Source organism: Urtica dioica, chromosome 7 (genome assembly GCF_054948205.1).
Source record: "Urtica dioica subsp. dioica isolate 48M chromosome 7, U.dioica_male_clone48M_v1_H2, whole genome shotgun sequence".
In the NCBI taxonomy this organism is placed as follows: Eukaryota; Viridiplantae; Streptophyta; class Magnoliopsida; order Rosales; family Urticaceae; genus Urtica; species Urtica dioica.
The window spans coordinates 42474332-42496162 of NC_142762.1; the positions used below are offsets into that span (position 1 = coordinate 42474332).

At 34.2% G+C, this 21831-nt stretch overlaps 2 protein-coding genes and 1 non-coding gene across 3 annotated transcripts; all 3 read left to right on the plus strand.

Moving 5' to 3' along the window:
* The first annotated feature begins 9536 nt into the window (after nt 1-9536).
* TRNAC-GCA (transfer RNA cysteine (anticodon GCA)) lies at nt 9537-9607 on the plus strand. Its single transcript has one exon. It is a non-coding gene; the product is annotated as a tRNA-Cys (tRNA).
* Nucleotides 9608-14096: 4489 nt separating this feature from the next.
* Nucleotides 14097-15382, plus strand: LOC149391769 (uncharacterized). The gene is made up of 2 exons (XM_089620463.1): nt 14097-14516; nt 14670-15382. The coding sequence occupies exon 2, from the start codon at nt 14694-14696 to the stop codon at nt 15120-15122; it is 429 nt and encodes a 142-aa protein (XP_089476589.1). The 5' UTR covers nt 14097-14516; nt 14670-14693; the 3' UTR covers nt 15123-15382.
* Nucleotides 15383-21096: 5714 nt separating this feature from the next.
* On the plus strand, nt 21097-21718 carry LOC149391770 (copper transporter 5.1-like). The gene has a single exon (XM_089619454.1). The coding sequence runs from the start codon at nt 21269-21271 to the stop codon at nt 21698-21700; it is 432 nt and encodes a 143-aa protein (XP_089475580.1). The 5' UTR covers nt 21097-21268; the 3' UTR covers nt 21701-21718.
* The last annotated feature ends 113 nt before the right edge of the window (nt 21719-21831 follow it).

Consider the following 21831-nt stretch of genomic DNA (forward strand, 5'->3'; position numbering starts at 1 on the left):
GAAAGCCAATGCAAACTCACCTTTTTACCTCCTGGTTGTACTCTTCAAGACCTGCACTCGGGGAGGATGATTGGCAATGTTAAAGCGCACGGGGGACTCTATCACATCGGCTCGGACGCTAACTCGAGTAAACAAATTCAGAAAACTACATGTTCTAGTTTTTTTTCCTTAAATGATGAAATAATGTTAGGGCATTTTCGTTTAGGTCACCCTAGTTTTGGGTATTTAAAATATTTATTTCCAAATTTGTTTCGTAATAAAAATCTCGAGTCTTTGCAGTGTGAAATTTGCGAGTTAGCCAAACATAAAAGAACGTATTTTCCATCTGTTAAATACACTCCTTCAAAACCATTCTCACTAATACATAGTGATATGTGTGGACCTTCCCGTATAAAAAATATTTCAGGAACCCGATGGTTTATTACGTTCATTGATGATCACACACGAAACACTTGGATTCATTTGTTGAAAGAAAAATCAGAGGCAGCCGAGACTTTAAAAAAAAAAATTACACTATGATTGAAACACAATTTCAAACTCGGATTTAAATCCTAAGGACCGATAATGGCATGGAATATTTCAATAAAATCTTAGGACCATTTTTAATCGAAAAAGGCATTATTCATCATAGTTCTTGTGTTGATACACCTCAACAAAATGGTGTTGCCGAAAGAAAAAATAGACATCTACTTGAGGTTACCCGGGCTTTAATGTTTTCTATGAACGTTCCTAAACGTTTTTGGGGAGATGCTATACTTATGGCTACATATCTAATTGATAGAATGCCTAGCAAAGTATTACGCTACAATTCCCCCATAAAAACACTTCAAAATTATTTTCCAGAAAATAAATGCTTTAGTTATTTATCTCCGAAAATATTTGGATGCACGGTATTTGTACATATTCATGATCATAAAAGAGGTAAATTAGATCCTAGGGCAATTAAATGTATGTTTCTAGGTTTCTCTACAACTCAAAAAGGTTTTAAATGTTTTGATCCTAGCTCGGATAAACTTTTTATAAGTATGGATGTCACATTTTTTGAAACAACCCCTTTTTTTATAAAACTTATCTTCAGGGGGAGAATAATAATAATAATGAAGATCAGTTTTGGAAAAAACAAGTGTTACCTGTTTCGGAAAATACTGTTGAATCTGGAAATAAAGAGTCTGCTACTATAAACACTGATTCTGTTTCGGAAAATACTCCATCTAAAGGTGTCCCAATTAAATGCAAATAATGATATTTCCTCATTTAATGAATCTTAAACTAGTCCTATGGAGGACCAATCTCCTGAATTCAGTGTTCACTCGAGGGAGCTTACGAGGACAAGTGATTCCCCCGCATTGCCAACATCCGAACCTAGTCAAGGTAACAGTCCTTTATCTCATGACTCATCACAAACCCAAGGAACAGCCCTTAGCGATCTAGATGAGCCCATTGCCACCCGAAAAGGTACTAGAACATGCACCAATTTCCCACTATATCCTCTATCAAACTATGTGTCCTATCAAAATCTATCACCTAGTTTTAGAGCCTTCATCACCATGATAACTAATGATGAGGTTCCTAGCTCGATACACGAAGCTCTAAGTGTTCCGAAGTGGAAGGAGGCTGTCTTGGAGGAGATGAGGGCCCTAAAGAAAAACGACACATGGGAAATGATCGATCTGCCTAAGGGGAAACGAACAGTGGATTGCAAGTGGATCTTTACTGTCAAATTCAATGCCGAAGGAAAAGTGGAAAGATACAAAGCAAGGCTTGTCGCTCGAGGGTTCACCCAAACATATGGCCTCGACTACGAGGAAACCTTTGCCCCGGTTGAAAAGCTCAATACTGTTCGGGTTTTGATCTCTTTGGCTGTGAATCTAGATTGGCCCTTACTACAATTTGACGTCAATAATGCTTTCTTGAACAGAGAGCTAGAAGAAAAAGTATTCATGTAAGCACCACCCGTCTTCGACCACAACTCACAAGGAAAGGTGTGTAGACTAAAGAAGGCTCTGTACGACCATAAACAATCCCCGAGGGCTTGGTTTGGACGATTCTCAAAAGCCATGATAGATCAAAAATACAAGCAAGCATACTCGGACCACACCATGTTCTACAATCACACGAAGGGAGGTAAAATTGCCATATTAATCGTTTACGTTGATGATATGGTCATGACAGGAGACGATGAAGATGAGCTTGCGAGATTGAAGCACTTCTTGGCGCAACAGTTTGAGATAAATGACTTAGGAAGCCTCAAATATTTCTTGGGGATGGAAGTAGCAAGATCACCGAGGGGCATCGCTATTTCGCAGCGGAAATACGTACTCGATCTCTTGAACGAGACTGGTCTTCTCGGCTGCAAACCCGCATCAACTCCAATCGACCCCAATCACCGGCTGAGTAAGAAGGAATGAGAAGCCTCGGCCAACAAGGCGAGGTACCAAAAGCTTGTCGGGAAATTGATTTACTTGGCTCACACACGCCCCCACATCGCGTTCGCAGTGAGTCTTGTAAGTCAATACATGCACTGCCCTTCCGAAAGTCATCTTGAGGCTGTGTATAGAATATTACACTACCTCAAGGGAAGTTCAGGTAAAGGTATTTTCTTCAAAAAGACCGAAAGCAGGCAGATTGAAGTCTTCACGAATGCGGACTATGGAGGAAATCTAGATGACCTGAGATCCACATCAGCCTACTGTACGTTTGTTTGGGGAAACTTGGTCACTTGGAGAAGCAAAAAACAACCGGTGGTGGCTCGTAGTAGCGCTGAAGCAGAGTTTCGTGCGATGGCACATGGGATATGCGAAGTGATGTGGATCAAAGCATCTTAGAGGAGTTGCAGATTGAGTCTAGCTTGCCGATGAAGCTGTTCTGCGACAACAAGTCTGCGATCAGCATAGCTCACAACCCTATCCAGCACGACCGAACAAAGCACGTGGAGATCGATCGCCATTTCATAAAAGAAAAGCTGGAGAAATGAGAAGTATGTATGCCATTTGTTCCAACAAACGAACAGCTAGCTGACGTGTTCACAAAGGGTTTATACAGACAGAAGTTTGAAGATTTTCTAAGTAAGTTGGGCATGAGAGATATCTTTGCACCAACTTTAGGGGGGGTGTTAGATTACGTGTATATTAGACTTATTCAGCTTATTAGATTAGTTGAGATTAATTAGGAATAGTTATTTGTTTATTTTTATTTCCAAGTCTTCAGCAGTTAGTTAGATTGTTAGCTATTATTCAGATATCTTGTTAGCTTGTAATCTTATATAAACATGTTTCAATAATAAAGGAAGATACATGTTCAACTATTTTTGCTCTCAGTATGAAAATTATTATGTTAATTATTTATAAATTTTAATTTATATATAACATGTTTCGTTTCCTTCCATCGTCTCAAATAAATATATTTAGTTTTCTCTTCCATAATTTCTACCAAACATAAATTAATATAAACAAATAAAAAATTTTAATGGAAAAATAAGATGCCATTAGTTAATATTTTTACGATGGCACTAAATTAAACTTTTGGGAATTGGTGCTCAATGCGTATAAATAAAATATAAGTTGCCACTTATAACAAATACTATTATTCCTTTGGGAATGGGTGCTTTATCTAGTAGTAATGCTGGTTTAATAAATTATATTACGAATTGCTAACAATGCTTTATTTGCTGATTTGTTAAACGCGTGCTGAAATTTAATAGTAGAATAACAACAATACACGCAAGTTACCGAGCAGAACTTCGATGATTATTTGAGACTAACCGGCCACATAATCATATAACGAACCCGACCAACTAATAGAAATCAACATTCCAGCTTAAACCTACATAAACCTAAATTCAACAAGAACTGCATACAAAAAATTACCTATAATGTAGCTATTCCATATACGAGCAGAGGCGGCTCAACGTATTCGGGGGCCTTGGGCGACATGTAAAAAAAGAGGCCTTTTATAATAATATTTAAATAAACAAAAAAAAAAAACTATGTAAAATTATGATAAATAGAATTCCTAAAAAAACTTGCGATACAACTAAATATTTTAGTATAAAAACGAGAATTCTTTTTGTTGTATTGGTCTTCGTTTATTTTTCTCAGCTCTTTAATCACTTGTTTTTTATGGCATTTAAAAACTCAATGAAATCAGTTTTAATAACTTAGTATAAATAGAAGGAATTACTTATTTAACTATATAAAAAATGTTGGCTTCTCTTGATCAATGAAAGTTATAAAAAACCGTAGGCTTGTTGTTACTAAAAAAAATTATCTATCCATTCATATGTTTAAAAACAAACAGACAATAAACTAAAAAAAGAGCCCTAATTTGACTTAAAAAAAATTAACTGATAGATAACAACATTACAAAAAAAATCAACTAAATAACACCAATAACTCACTTAAAAAAGATTATGCCCGTGTAGATTTTGTTACAAAGAATAGAAGAAATTTTATATTAAAAGTCTATTTGTCATATCTTTTTTACTTTAACTTAGGCCTAATTTCAATATAAAATTCGGAGGAGGCCTTTTTAAAAAATTCGGAGGTCCAAAATTGAGATAACAAGGGCTTTTTCTTTATATATATAAAAAAAAAAAAACCGAATAAATTTGACTTGTACATGACAAATAAAGAACCACCAAAAATTGGAGAAGGTAGATGAGGACAGCATCCACGACCACTGCAACAAATCATGGTATTAGTGATATGACAATTTTTTGAATTTTGTAACTAAAATGGCCAATTTAAACTTAAGGTTTTTTTATTTAGCCAATGTTTGGAGAGTTTTAGAAAAATAATGATCAATTATATTAAGTGTCACTAGAGGTAATGTGTTAAAATTCCATATTTATCCTTAAATAAATATAACGCTTTTTTAGACTCATCACTTTATCTCTCTTGTTTTTTAATTCGTCACTTTATCTCTCCTACTTTTTTTCAAACTTTTTTTTTTCATCAAAACTTCAAAAATCAATATATATTTGATACGAACTCGAAATTGAGTGATTCCAAATCCTACATATTCGTGGCGTCGAGATCTTCAAAAATAGACTCATTGTGTTTAAAGAAAAATCATGTTTAATGCATCATGTTTACGTTTCCATTTATTTCCATATGATTTCCGAAAATTTTCAGTTATTTCTATGTCTAAGACAGTAACGTGATTTTTCTACATCTAAGGCATTAAACATGATTTTTCATCAAACATAATGGATCTATTTTTGAAGATCTCGGCGTCGCGAATCCGTAGGATTTGGAATCACTCAATTTTCGAGTTCATATGAGATAGATATGGTTTTTTGAAGTTTTTATGAAAAAAAAAATGTAGGAACAAAGTAGAAGAGAGAAAGTGACGACTTTATTAATAGATAAAAGCAAATCAGACTTTCCTTTTACCTATATTCCTAAAGTTCGACACATCAACTGTAACTTTTTATAGTGGTTAAAACTGTCGCTAAGGTCATCTCCAGTGGAGCGCTATGCGCTGCCTATTTTGGCGCAAGTGCTCCACTTGAGCTTCATTCCCCACGCTATAATAGCGTGGGATGTATTTTGACACCAGTGCAGCGCTATTTGTAGCGCTGCACTGTTAAGCCACTTTAATTTTTTTTTTTGTAAGTTTTAAAATTTGCCCAAATGCCCAAATTTCATATAATTATTTAATATTTATCCCTAAAATTATTTAATTTATATAAAATTTATTATTTTGTATAATTTGAAAGACAACAATATTTTAAAATACAACAATGATATTTGAACATTGCAAGAAAATTATAATATTAAAACGGTCATAATAAACTAATATCAAACACAATTACATTAGCAATTTGGAAGTCAATCAACAAGAAAACTCAAAAGACATAAAAAAAAAAACAATACAACAAAATAAAATTACAATAGATAAACTAATATTCTGGAAGATTGGTGCCGGATCCCCCGAGACCGGTAAAATATTGAGAATATGAATCAGAAGTCGGAGGTGGTACATGGGATTGTTGTTGTTCAAGCCTCTTTTGCATAATTTTCGCTTGTTCGGCTTGAACATATGCCCGAAACTGTGGATCTGGTATTGAACTTAAATCCCGAAACAATATTTTATTTTCTTCCTTGATTTCTTTCAATATTTTATTTTATTTAATGTGTATTTATATTTATAATTATAATTAATTTATAGAGTAATATTTTACTCATTATCATAATTCTTCTAAGTTATCTAATTAGTAATAATAAAAAAATATAGGGGTATAAGTATAAATAAGAAATAAAGAGGGAAAAATAGAGTGAAAAATAGAGTGGAAAATAGAGTTCGATTGGAGAGAAATCACTATTTACTGAAAAATATAGTGAGAAATAGAGTGATCGGTTGAAGATGGCCTAAGCCCATTATGACGCCTCAGATTATCCTTCAAAGACCATAATCGTTGATTCTCACCCCTATGGTATGGCCGAAGCAATGTTGATCACCAAAGTCACTCCCAAGAAAAAAAAAAACCCGAAAAAGACTTGGAATTCGGAAAATTTTAAGAAATACCATATTAACTTGGTCTTTTGTGTGAATAAATATAGATTGTGAATTAAAATTTAAAATGGATTAAACTTTAATTTCAAATCCATTTTACTTGTGAAATATTATTTAATAATTCCTAAAGTAACAACCAAACGATTGAATATAATTTTCTTTGTGCGTTAATATTATCTTCATGCCGTCTCTTTACTTGAATTCATATCTTTTACATTTTTTTATTCTTCTTCGAAATTTGTGACTTTTTTGTACTCATTATGATTTTGGGGTCTTTTACTTGACATAATTAATGAATGGTTGTTAACATATATTAAAATTTAAGAGTATTTTTTTTAATGAAGGAATTAATTGACCAAAGAAAAAGTAGTAAAATATTAATAAACCTTATTAGGCCTTTTGATTTGAAAACAGATTTACCGACAAAATTATTAATTATTGAAAACTCATATTTTTATCATTTTAACCATTTCTCATGGTTCCATACTTCCATGTTTTACAAACAAAAAATTAAATGAAATAACTTAACAATGGAGGTTTTTATTTATTTATTATCAAAGCTTAACAATGGAGGTTGATATGGTGGCAAGCACTTTCGGCCTTTCAAATGAAAATACCAAGGCTTTACGTACGTGAAGTTGACATGTTTAGGTGATGTAGTATTTAATTCAAATAGCTTCATTTTTTTTATAACATAAATAGCTTCATTTTTTTTTTAAATGAAATAGATTCATTCTTCGATAATATATATGCACGCTCGCGTACAGTAACTCCTTGGAAATTTTAAATTATAGTAATGTAACTGACAAGTGCTATTATTGTGTGATGCAAATATTTAAAATAATAAAAAAAACGAATAAAATAAGTACATGCATGCATACGCATACATACATACATGGACAAAGCCAGAAACTTAAACCGAGAGATTAATATGCGAAAAAAAAATTTAAAAAAATACTGATTTGTAAATTTTTAAGTAAAAATAAAAAATAAATTAAATAAACAAAATTAGAAGGGGGCTAGAGGACCTATATTGAATGAGCAATGCTATTCAGCACGGATCACGAATGTGAATGATCCACACAGTTTTTGACACGTGGCACTTTTTTTAAACATTTTTTTGGTGTTTAATGTTTTGGGTGGGAGTCGTGTGAATTCGTGCCCGAGTTACAAAGCATTTCCGATATTGAATTCACGCTTGCACACGTACATGCATATTTGAATATTAATACATATTACTATTATAAGGTGTTTGTAAAGTTCAAAATTCTTCTTCCAGGATGCAAGTTCTCTAAGCTTCATATTTTAAAAATATTTAAAATTAAAATGTTAAAATTCAATTCTTATAAGCTATAAAATATGGACTCGTGACCTATTTCAACAAATTTTGTTTTCTTTTTGGAGACTACATACTATCTTTTAAAAACTTAAAATTATCTAAATTGTTTAGACTATCCGCACGAATGTTTGCAATAAGAACAAATTACACTTATGCCCTTGTGATATGGCAGTGTCCTTATTGTTTAGAATCGTTATGTTTGCCCTATAACTTTTATCTTTTTGCATGTTTAGTCATTCCATCAATTTTTGTTGTCAAACCATTACTTATCAATTGTGATTCCATCTCATCAAACGAGGTGGCCATCAAAGACGTCTAGACTATGCCTTCGTCAGTGAGTCTCGGTTTCACGAAGATCGCCTGGGCTTGGTACTCGCTCGCGGGAGCAAGGTGGCCGCCAAAATCCCAAGAGGCTTACACTTTGAAGATCGTGATATTAAATTGTTCCTTGTACGATTGTTGAAACCACGTCCACGAGAAGAAACATAATTAGTATTCAAAGACATTCCCTAGTTCGAATCAACCTTTAGATTCGCGATATAAAGAAGAAGATAATTAGTATTCAAAGACATTCCCTAGTTCGAACCAACCTTTAGATTCGCGATATAAAGAAGAAGAAGAAGTAGTAGTAGAAGAAGAAGAATAAGGAGAAGAGAGAGAGATGTTAAATTTGAAGATCATAAAATAATTACACACTAATTTATATAGTGACATATCGAATCTAATTTTTTTCAACCTATCCTCGTTCTTACATCACATACAATATACTCATTTATGGATATTGTAAGTACAAATTACAAATTATAATTTTAAATATCTATAATAAAAACTTATTTCTACATTCGAGCGAATTGAACTCATATTCTCACACAAAGAAATAGACCTCGAATGTCATTCAAATCAGATTATTGAGGTATATCAAGTCTAATAATTTATTTGAAGGTAGTCGGATTATTGAATTGATATATGTCAAGATTGAGAAAAATACAGGAATAGTAGTATAATATTTTCAAAATAGTTAGTGTTATAAATCTTATAAAAAAACAATATTTTTTTCAAATCATAAATAATTATTTGAAATTATTTAACTGTATCATGTATCAACAAGCAAAGTTGAACAACAACAATTTTTTATAAAAAAATTAACGTTACGGTTTCGTATATAATAAGGTTCTCTTTCTTGAAAATCCACATTTTACCAAACCCAGAAAACATATGGAATTTTAAAATTCCACTTTAGAGCAAATAATTTTATACATACTTCTTTCGTTTGGTCTATGCTAATCTTAGGCTTATGGTACAGAAGAGAGATGAAAATCCAATCCTTCCGGCCTTGAAATTCGGGCGGAAGGATTCATTCCGTGGGAAGCGTGAGTGGCAGGATTTCCTTCCACTGGATTAGCGGATGCTGACGGAAAACGACGGAAATGGTTCATTCCACGCATACACTTAAGGGTTTTTTTTTTATGTTTAAAAACAAAAATTATGAGCCGTTGGATTCGTAACAATTGCAAATCCAACGGCTCTAAAATATGCCGAAGATAAAATGTATTATGATCGAAAATAGAAGGAATAAAGAATAATTTAATTTTTTTTTTAATAAAGGGATTAAAGAAAAAAGGATCCAAAATCCAATAAAAAAGCACAAGAGGAAATTTTATCATTTATTTTAGATCGTTTTGGCGGCATGGCCGAGCGGTAAGGCGGGGGATTGCAAATCCTTTTTCCCCAGTTCAAATCTGGGTGTCGCCTGATAACCAAAAGAATAAAAATCCCTTATTCTGTTTTGATAATTTGCTATGTTCCGCAGCAAGTTTAGGAAAAAAACTCTGGGTACTTGCTAGAAAAATTTATTTCTATGCCGAGCGGAATTTCGATCAACACTGGAAGAAATAATTATTTCCAGTTAAATCCAAAATTTCGTATGAAAATGAAAATGCATTTCCTTCCGCAAACTCCGAATTAGTTTACACCCTATTGACATTCTATTCTTATAAGATTATAAGATGATATACATAATAAGCCGCCGGTTCTACATTATAGGAAAAGTCCAAAATCATGTCGGGCCGTATTGCCGTAAATGGGCCCGGTAATAGCCATCAATGAGTCAGGGGGCAAACTTGCACATTATAATTTAGAATACACTGTCACTTAATCATTATCGTATTATCTATGCACTAAATTTAAGAGATTTAATCATTATTGTATGAAACCCAGAACAATCGATGTCAGGAAGAAAAAAAAATATCTAGCAAAAAAATAAAAAGTTATAGCATTTGCAAGGTATCCAAAAACGACAACGTAATGTTTCCATGGGAAAGAGGTTGATAATCTGTCACGTCTGACTAAAAATCAAATTAAAAAGATTAACTAACAGTATATAAGAAGTGTAACCCTCTATTTAGGAAAAAAAAAAAAAGCCCCCTCAAGTCTCGACACTATGTCGCTGATTTGTTAATTTCGATTAGTAACAAAAAAAAAAATTGTATCGAGTAAGGAGTAAGGAGTGACTAAAGAATGTTTTGATTTTGAATTCCTAATTTAATTCTAATTAAATTCAAGAGAAACATAATCATAGATTTTAATAACGGAACGTAACTAAATTCGTGGATTGAAAATACAAAAAACTAGTGGTCTTCCCATTATTGTTTGCCCGAATCTGGAATATCTTTGTTTATGGGATACAAGAAAAAAAATGTACTATAATGATATACTTACCTTGTTATTAATTATTGTCAGACAATTACTAATAACTATTATTTATTTCTAATTTGACTCATCATCTATTTCGATTAGCATTTACGAGAGTCACATAATAATCTCTTGACAAATATGTCTTTAAATTATAAATTTTATTATAAATTAGACTACGTCAATTTTGACTTAATTAATAATAGTTTAACACATTTATTTAATGATATTGATAATCTCAAAATTATTCTAACAAACAATTTATTAAATACGTTTTCAGTAAGGTAGGTCATTTCATACGAATATAGGTGTAGTGTAGGACACTTTAATATATATAAAAAACAAATAATAATAGAACTATGAAATAAGAATGAGGATTTATTTATAAATTATATCATATTGGCCTGGTGATTAATATGATTAAAGAAGTATTTTTTGGACCCACGCACACTCAATGTTTCACGTGGTGGTTGGGAAGCTTGAAAAATCGTTCACTCAGGCTTATCAATAATTAATATTATTATTGTTATAATAATTTCATCAACTTGACACGCCCACGGACTATGTACTAACAATATATTCAGATATTAACACATGTCACATGTGCTTTAAATTTCTGGCTCATCTTTACCTATGTAGTGGCGACTAATTAATAATACGGTTATGCATATTTAATTGGGAAAATATCTAGAGTACCCCTCGTGTTTAATCGAAATGCGAGATTTATCCCCTCTATTTTTAGAAATATCAGACATATCCATTCAGTTTAATATAAATGACAAATACATCCCCTAAAAAAATGTTATATTACAAATATCACCCTTTTCGTTTATTTTTTACAAAAAAAATAATTTTAACTCCTCAAAATACCCTTAATAGAATAAATATTTATTTACTATTTTATTAAAAAAAAATCAAAATCTCTCTTTATAAAAAAAACCTTAACTTTTTATAAAGAAATTTTTTTAATTTAATTTTTTTGTATATATAATGGAAGATAAAAAATTATTTCATTAAGGGTATTTAAGGGATTTCAAATTATTTTTTTGTAAAAAATAAACGAAAAAGGGTGATATTTGTAATATAACATTTTTTTAGGGGATGTATTTGTCATTTATATTAAACTGAAGGGATATGTCTGATATTTCTAAAAATAGAGGGGATAAATCTCGCATTTCGATTAAACACAAGGGATACTCTTGATATTTTCCCTATTTAATTTGATTATTATACTTCAAATATATTTGGAAACATTATTAGACAAAATTTAATAAAGAGCTACATCAGTGTTAAGCTAAGCACCCAAAATTAAAGGAAGAGATTTTAGTCACGGCAAACACAAAATCGTATGATAAAAAATAGGGAAAATATCAACGATATTCATATGTTTAATTGAAATGTACTATTTATTTCATCAATTTTCAAAAATATCAAACATTTTCATTCAGTTTAATATAAATGACAAATACCGCTCTTAAAATATGTTTTTATTGTAAATACCACTTTTTGTTTATTTTTTACAAAAATAAAATTTGAACTCGCCCTTAATAAAATAAATATTTATTTACTATTTTATAAAAAAAAATCAAAATCTCTATATCTAAATAAAAATCGTTAACTTTTTTTAGAGAAAAAGTTTGATTTAATTTTTTCCATATAGAATAAAAAATAAAGAGTTATTTCACTAAGGGTATTTTGAAAGGTTTAAATTAATTTTTTTTCTTCAAATAAACGAAAATGGTGGTATTTGGGATATTATATATTTTAGATGGAAGTGCATGACATTTATATTAAACTGATCGCGAATACTCAAATCCCAAATGCCCGCAAAGTGTGGAAAATTGGCGGATTTAAAGATCTCCTCCCTTTGTTCCGTGACGGCGATTCGATAGGGCTGCTCCTGGAGGTCTCGAAAGTTCTTAAGGTACGTAAACTCGAACTCTTTATTTCTTTAATTTGGGAACTTTGGAATCACAGGAACAACGTCTGCGCCGGGAAAAAGGTGTGGAATCCTGGGGACCTCGTGGAGTGGACGGGGGGTTTCGTCCAAGACTTTTGGAATGCTACGACCGGGACCCGTGGAGCTGGCTCTATTTGCCAAAACCGGAAGTGGAGGCCCCCGCCGGAGGGCACGGTTGCGATTTCAGTCGACGCTGCGGTCCGTCATCACGCTCGGAGATTCGGGATTGGGTGTGTCGCGCGGGACTCGTTGGGGGTGGTTTTAGGGTCGGAGATTGTCACCCGGCACAAGGTCTCTCCCATCAACTTTCGGAGGCTGGGGCGATTTTACAAGGTATGATTTTTGCTTTGGACTTAGGATGGAAGAAAGTGATGATCCAATCTGATTGCCTCGAGGTGATATCGACTATTCGACATGGTATTTCTCCTATTTCGGAGCTTGGTACTTTCATTGATGATATTTTGGTTCTTAGACCTAATTTTGATTATCTAGACTTTGGTTTTCATTCTCGGGAATGTAATAAGGTGGCTCATAACCTCGCTAGTTTTGCTCTTAATTTTGAGACGGGCGCCCGATGGATGGGCTCGGTCCCCCCTTGTGCTTTTTTGGAGGCCGAGCACGACCGCCGAGGTATTAGTCCTTAAACTATACCTACGCAACTTTCACAATTAACGTTGAAAGTTTTATATGATTTTTCCTAGTTAACAATTTGAATTTGAATTTAATTGAAAATATAAGATATTGTTAGAAAGATAGTATAACTTTTATTGACAAGAATAAAATAATTTAGCTTTGTTTTGTATGATCAAAATTTTAAAAGATAGATTTAAAAAAACTATTGTATAATTCATCGAATTCTATCTAAAAGTTAATTGTGTCATATTTTTTTTTATCTTAAGTTAAGTGTGTTTTGACCAAAATACCTAAAAAATGAGAAAATAAATTTAAAGCTTACAAAACATACTCTCAATCACTCTAGGTTTCAAATTTTTTTTTTTAAAGATGTCGTGAATTCTTCTCTCATGAGTAAGTCTATTTTTATTTGTTATGTACATTACATGTTTCGAATTATCGGTATCATAAATTTAAGATTTTATTTTTACTTCAGATTTTTCATTGGCGAAATGCGGTGTCACATATTACTATAGTTGTTCGGATTTGGCCCGGATATAAACCTCAATGCAGCAAAATGCGTATCAACAGCATTCTTTTTACTTTAGACATCTAAAATTAACATAAAAATTAGAAATTTTGTACATAACTCAAATTTCATAAAATAGTCTCTCCTCATTTAAAATTGCCCATTGTTGCTTTTTCTAAATAGTTCCAGACTTTCACAAAATAATAATATCTTTTGTCAAATTTGTAATTACGTTGGGCTTGGATTTGTGTGCACGCAGTTAATCAACTCGTTAACCATTCAAGACTCTCCACGTCAGCAAATCCGATTAGAGTTCAGTGGGACAGCGAAGCACCGAAAGATTTCGCGTACGAATTTGTAGTAGCCAATGATTGGAGAATAGTCCTCAATCTCTTCTTCATATATCTCACTGTATCTATGTATCAGAGACCAAACGTTTCCTCAAAAAAAAAAAAAATATCAGAGACCAAGCCTATAACTCCAATATAAATATGCTTATAAGCAGAAAAGATCAATAGAGACTTTTTTTTTCTTTTTTTTCTGATCATAGATATGTCTTCGTTTCTCAAGATTCTTCGAATTGGCGCAGAGAAAGTCGAGGAAAACCAGTGGGAAAAGGAGCGATAGTCGAAAAGAATACATATAAACACATATTATATTATAATCAATAATACTATCATTATTGTTACTTTTCATTTTTTTTCTCTGTTGTTTGTTTGATTGAATTGCCGTTACAGTTTGGAGTAGTAATTTCTCTCCGAGGCAGAGAAACTCTGTAACTGCAGGGCAAAATATAGAAAGATTGCTGGTTCAGATTTGTTGACTAATTCCCCTACTATAATAGCCATATTTAAACCCAAATCCGAACGGTAAATAAAAAAATATCTGCATTCAATTAATTCTTTCCATTAATTTCGCTCGTATTTGAATTTCATTCATTTCAAGTTTCAACAATTTGACTATAAAATATAAATGACTCACTGTTTATTCTTCTGTGTGTGACTGTGTCTCTATTCGGCTAGAGTTTCGACTTCGAGCAAGCGACAATGGCCGCCAAAGCGACGCTCACTTCGGCAAGCGATTGCGCCGCCGCGGGAGTCGCCGGAGTCGGAGGATCGGAATCGGAGTTCGCCCGATGCTATTGCTGCGGATTGACGGAGGAGTGTACGCCGGCGTATATCGCACGCGTGAGGGAACGGCACGACGGTTTCTGGATTTGCGGTCTCTGCGCAGAGGCAGTGAAGGACGAGGTGGTCAGATCGAGATCCGGCGGCCGGATCGGCGTCGAAGAGGCTATGAGGCGCCACGTCAAGTTCTGTCAGCAGTTCCGATCGTCGAGTCCTCCAGTGAGTCCCGGCGACGATTTAATCTCCGCCGTGAAGCATATTCTCCGACGAGGTCTCGACGGTGGATGCCGACCTCTCGGCCGGTCGAAGAGCTGCTTCGCCGCCATTCCAGAGGCTCCGAGCGAGTGATCGAACCAGAAAGGGGATGAAATGAGAAAAGGAAAGTAATAGTTGATTTGGATTTTGGATTAGTTCCGTTTGCTTTTATAGTGATGAAAAAACACATACGGTATGGAATATGTTAATTACTTCTGATTTTGTGATTAGTTTAGCGAATTAATCGCCAGTGGTACTATTGTGTTTTGGAGCTTTTATTTGTTAAGACTGTAAATTCTGCTTTGATCTTTTTTTGGCTTGAATTTCAATCAGTTCTTGATCCGCATAGTTCATACATTGATTTGTTACCATAATGCAATTTTTTTTTTTTTGGTATCATTCTTCACGCTGTTTTCTGGGGTAGCTGGGTTGATTTGTATTTTTGGGATAAGTATAAAAGAAAGAAGAGATCACGAAAACTGTGTTATCTCTTGTCCATATAATTTTCTCGCTTACGTCTCTGATTTGGGACTGATTGGCGTGGTGGGATCAGAGAAGAAAAGTGTTCTTGGGCCCATAATAATCTCTGGTTCAAGGCCGTTTCTGCCCCCTTTTCTGTTGCAACATTCAATCACCATTCACCAATGTGATTTAATAAATTTTTTGGTGACGCGTTAAAAAAAAAAGGTTTTTATTATCAATATTATTATTGATAATCGTTATGTCCCACAGCCACAGCCGCTATCATATCTTCAGTAACTTAAAATCATACCCGGCTTTGTTCAAGACTTTAGCGAGTTCTGGTCGTGATTAATCTCAACGTACAAGTGATTAACTTCGAGTTTTTTTTTTGTTTGGTACGAATTACGTGTAATAATCTTTATGGTCCGAATTGCTTTAAGAGTATCAACTCTGTGGCACCTTTTTTTTTTTTCTTAGATTTGTTTGTCAGGTAGAAGAAGAATGTGCGATCTCTCAACTTGGCTGATATCCGACAAAAGTGAAAAACAAACTTGAAAAGGAACAAAACGCAGTTTGGCAATATCAGAGTTGTCGTTTTGCTAAACTTGTCGTACCGCACGTGGGATATTTGCCAAAGTCAATCAGCGCTCTCTCTCTCTCCAACTATTGAATTAGTGCAAAGAGTGCAGCTTTGCATTTGAAGCTTCTTGTACTTTGCGTGATTAATTGTAAATTTCAATTATCCCTTTCTTTATTCCGGATTGCTGCTAGATTACAGCATGGTAATATTTTTTTTTATAAATAATTTAACTTTATATTCTTACAAGTGGCACACGTGCCACAGAAATAATAAATATATTGTTGTAGTAATAAATTATATTATTTTATATTATCTCGAATAAGCGAGAGAAGATACGAAAAGCTGAAAATGTCTAACAAAAAATCAGAAGTTGTATTTTATTGAGTTGCGAAATTTTATGTATTACTACGCGCGAGTCAGCAATGTTTTTTTAAAAAAAAATTAAAAAGAAAAATAAGTAAAATAAAGTAAGTTTAGACTTTTAATTGTATTAAATATAATATACATAAAAAAATTATACAAAATATATTGATAACAGAGGGAGGAAAAAAATTAATATACATACAAAAATTATACAAAATATATTTATGAAAGAAGGAAAAAAAAATTCAAAATCGGAAGTAAAAAAAGAATCAAAACCGGAAGGGAAAAAAAATGGTTCCACGTGTCGCTGCCTAACGGCACCAGAATTCAAGTTGAAATAAAAATATATACAAAATATATTGATGAGAGAGGGGAAAAAAATTAAAGGTCGGGAAAAAAAATAAACGATAACATATGTTATTGATATAGTATAATATAGTATTAGTATTATGATTATAATATACATAAAAAAAACATACAAAATATATTGATGTTTGGAAGGGAAAAAAAATCAAAATTGGAAAGCAAAAAAAAAAAAAAAATCAAAATCGGAAGTAAAAAAAAAATCAAAATTGGAAGGAAAAAAAAAATGGCTTCAACGTGTCGCTGCCTGGCGGACCAAGATTCAAGTTCGAAAAAAATATATATACAAAATATATTGATGAGAGAGGGAAAAAAATTACAAGGTCGGAAAAAAATAAATGATAATATATGTTATTGATATAGTATAATATATTATTAATAATTATGATTATAATATACATAAAAAATATAAAAAAAAATCAAATTGGAAAGAAAAAAATCAAAATCGGAAGTAAAAAAAATCAAAATCGGAAGGGAAAAAAATGGATTCCACGTGTCGTTGCCTGGCGACACCAGGATTCAAGTTGAAATAAAAATATATTGATGAGAGAGGGGAAAAAAATTAAAGATCGGGAAAAAAAATGATAATATATGTTATTGATATAGTATTGGTAATTATGATTATAATATACATAAAAAAATTATACAAAATATATTGATATTTGGAAGGGAAAAAAAATTCAAAATTGGGAAAAAAAAAAAAAAAAAAAACAAAAACAAACCGGAAGGCTCCCTAAAAAAAAAAAAAAAAAAGCCACGTGTCGGCCCCTGGTGCCGCCACGTGTCGCCGCCTGGAGGCGCCACGTGGCGGCACCAGGATAAAAGTTAGAGATGCATTGTCTCTTATTAACTATGCTATGGATAATGATACAAAATTAGAAATGACATTTTACAATAAGGGGTGAATAATGAATCGTTTCCATATGAATAGTAAATATTTCCTCTTCTTTATATATATGTAATAATGTTTCTCTTCTTATATAAATAATGTTTCTCTTCTTCGCTTGAGCACTCCATTATTTTTCTTGCTTAGCAACCATGTATATGTTTTTCATCACCTTTTCCTTCTTGAGTGAATAAATTGATTTTTTCACGCTTTGACGAAGAACACTTCGGAAATAAATTAATTTTTTTTATATTTAGTTGATTCTAAAATATAATAAATTTGAATATTAATTAGGATATCTTATTAATTTGAAAAATAAATATAATAGCTATTGGTGTTGTACTTCATCCTTTAATTAGGATAACTCTTTGGACCCATGTCAATCACTAAGCCCAAGCCCTAAGAGTCCCAAACTCTGAGGGCGACCTCAAAATCTGGCGTATAATATTGCTCAAGATAGCTTGTGACGAGCTAAGCTTTTTTTGACTTAGCCTGTCACGAACAACAAAACGACAAGCTAACCTTTTTAGGTTTAGCTCGTCACAAGTGAGTTTAACGGGCTAAGCCATTTTGTGGGTTAGTCCAAGGGGTGTCAATATGTGGCCGTACACGAGACACGACACGGTTACGATACGGTGTAAATTAGTTTGTCGACCTTAAATCGATATGGGTCCATCCGTGTCGAACACGATTAACACGATTAAATAACGGGTGAACACGACACGAACACAACAACCCATTGAGACCCAATTAGACACGAATATTAAATGAGTTGTTAATGGGTAAACACGATCAAGACCCATAATGACCCAATTAAAATATTAAAAACTATCAAATTAAATTATAAGAATAAATATTATATACAGATTATAAGTAAAAGTATATCCACTTTACATCGATCAATGAGTTAGTTGTATATTTCCAAAACAAACAATTAATAAAACTTTCCACTACGTGGAATCTCTAGAGCAGAGACGTTTTGCCTTCTCTCATCGCGTGTTCAAATGAGTTTAGTGGTCTAAATGAGTCTGTTTGTCTAAGTGGGTTCGTGAGTTACATGATCCATTAAGACACGATTAATAAGTGGGTCGTGTCTGGGTCTGTTAAAAAATACATGAAAACGAATAAGACACGAGACGAACACGACACGTAACCCGAATTGCCACCCCTTAGTTCAACACATGTGACATGACGAGTTAGACCATTTTTGACTTAGCCCGTCACGAGGAACACAACGAGCTAAACCAATTTTGTCTTGGCTCAGTAAAATTACCGGGCGAAGAATCATTCATCAATGTCCTTGAGTGAAAGATCTCAAAGACCAACAACCACATCCATCTCAACCACCCCTCTAACACCAGATCGAGCACCGTACATGGAACATGATGAGAATAAGAGACAAATTTAAACCTGATGTCTTTCGTGGAAAGCGGAGTTCGGCAATCCTTCTCAAGGCCAATAAATAAGAGGTGAATGATAGAAAATAAGGACATTTTTACTTACGAAATCAGATCTAATATTCATCAGGCTACATATTTTTATTTTTATTTTTGTTCTTCATCGATTGCTTTATTCCTCTTCATTATATTTAAGTATCCAATTAAAAAAAGGCCCACGCATAAATTAACAATTTCGTTTTAAATAATCTATTTAGTTTACAATCATTTGACGTCTATTTAATTACGTGATGGAAGTTAGAGGCCAATTATAAATGGAAATCGATTTTATATTATGAAAGATGGAGGCTGTTGTCTTGAGGTGAGTATGGCAACAGTTATCCAATTTATAAGGTTATATTCGGTACAACATAATTGTTTTTTTTTTCTTGTCACGTCACAAATTAGCTAATTTTCAATTATTAACCAATTGTTTGTTAAAATTTGTCACGTCACAATTAATGCTCCTTATTGCGAGACATTTCACATTGTTTTTAGCTTATATTTGTATATATTTGATATTAAAAAAAAAATAGAAAATAGAGCTGGGCTTAAGCCTTCCTTAGTCTATACAGGATCCGTCTAAATTTGGAAAATTAGTCGGAATGCTGTTTGAATCAAAATTTTGGAAATGATAGGAAGCGACTGTTACATTTGTGGCCAAGATACGTTTTTACGTTTTGTTTTTTACTAAAGGAATAAACTTGAGAATGAAGGGGTACAACTTTCAACGAGATTCTAATGAGTAAATAGCTTGAATTCGAATGGTTGAGTTTATGTGAGCGAGCATCAAGGAAACAGGTTAGTTAGGCACTCTAGGATTCTTCAATCATCAAGCTATTTTAACTTCATTCGAGGTCTCTTGGACAAAAATAAGCCAAGATCTCAATCCTATTTGCCGTAAAAGGGAACAAAATTGGAGAGATTTGCATTAAAGTCACAAATTCGGCTCCAAATTGCAAATCAGTCACGACGAAAAAAGGTGTTGCATAGATGTCACTTTGATAAAAAAATAGGACCAAAATACCCTTACGCAGATTTCAAAGTAGACTCGCAGTCAAATATTTCGAAAAAAAAGTAGACTCACAGAAGAAATTCCAAAAAGTAGACTCACAGTCAAATATTTCGAAAAAAAAATAGACTCACAGAACAAATTACAAAAAGTAGACTCGCAGTCAAATATTTCAAAAAAAAAAGTAGACTCCTTTCGAACACGAGACCGCCGTCGCTGCTTCCGAGCAGGACGTCCATCGCCATCGCGTTCCCGGCCAGCATCACGCTCGCCGCTGCCGCCGCCACTCCGACGTCCCTCAGGGACGCCTTCACGGCCGAGCACGGCTTCGTCGCCGCCTCCTCCTCACGATTCTTAGATCTAGATCTAAGAATCGCGCTGGATTCCGGGTTCACGCTCGACGAGGTCGCACGGTTCTGCAGATCCACTCCATCTCCGACCGCCGCCGCCTTCGCTCGCACCCCTGGACGCTCCGGCGCGACTCGGTCGCCAGCCTCCTTCTCCGGCGGGCTGGTCTGCGCGGTCTGCAGAACCCGCTCCACCATCCTCGTGAGTTGAGCGAATTTTACGTTCGAATCGCGCTGAATCTCATCGAATCTCCGCCGGAACCAGCCTCTTTTGTAGGTGAGGGTAATTTAGACTTTCTATAGGTGACAAAAATGCAAATAAGTGATACGGATGCAATTTTAGTAAATAAGTGACACAAATGCAAGCAATGGCTGAAGTTGTGACTTCAGCCGCAAATGCCACACAAAATTGGGGCTTCTTCGGCCCAACCCAAACCTTTTGTTCGAAGATGGACCAAAACCGTAAATAAAAACCCAAACATGGTCATTCTTCAATGTAGTACACACTTGAAAACCAACCACCGTGAAATAGATTCTCTAGTAGTACACATATTTTTTTTACGAACACACTTTTTTCTTTTTTGTAGTACAACGTACAACACAACGCCGAATAAAAAAAGTCTAATCACACATTTTCCCAACTTCTTTATCGCCACCAACTTGTTGCTTGCTTCTAAAGAACGAAAGGTAACAAGAAAAAAAGAAGAAAACTCGGAAAATCTCTCTCTCTCTCTCTCTCTCTAGAATTCGATCGGAAACGAGTTTCTCTCTCTAGAAAAGAGGTGTAAAGATGATGCACATGACGTTCTACTGGAGCAAGCAGATGACTCTGCTGGTGAATTCATGGCGGACGTCCACGTGGACAGGCTACGCCATATCTCTGTTGGCCTGCGTGATCGTCGCGGCGTTCTACCAGTACATGGAAGATCTCCGTCTGCGGATCAGGATCGCCGCCGCCGTGAAGACTCCGCCGGATCAGATCGACGCCCCGCTCCTCCAGAAGAGGGTCGCCGGAGGGAAGTGGTCCGTCGCCAGGCTCGCCGGAGCGCTGCTCTTCGGGGTCAACGCGGCGATCGGCTACCTTCTCATGCTCGCCATCATGTCGTTTAACGGAGGCGTGTTCGTCGCCATCGTCGCTGGACTCGCCGGAGGCTTCTTGCTCTTCCGGACCGCCGATGATGACGTGGCTGTTGTGGTTGACAATCCCTGCGCTTGCGCTTAGCTTTTCACTCGGGGAAGACAATAAAGACATGAAAGCCTTTTGTTTTGTTTTGGGGGTCTCAATATTTGGGGCTTTTATAGAAGAAGAAAAGGCCTAATCAGTGTTGTAATTTGTAATTTGTAATTTGAACA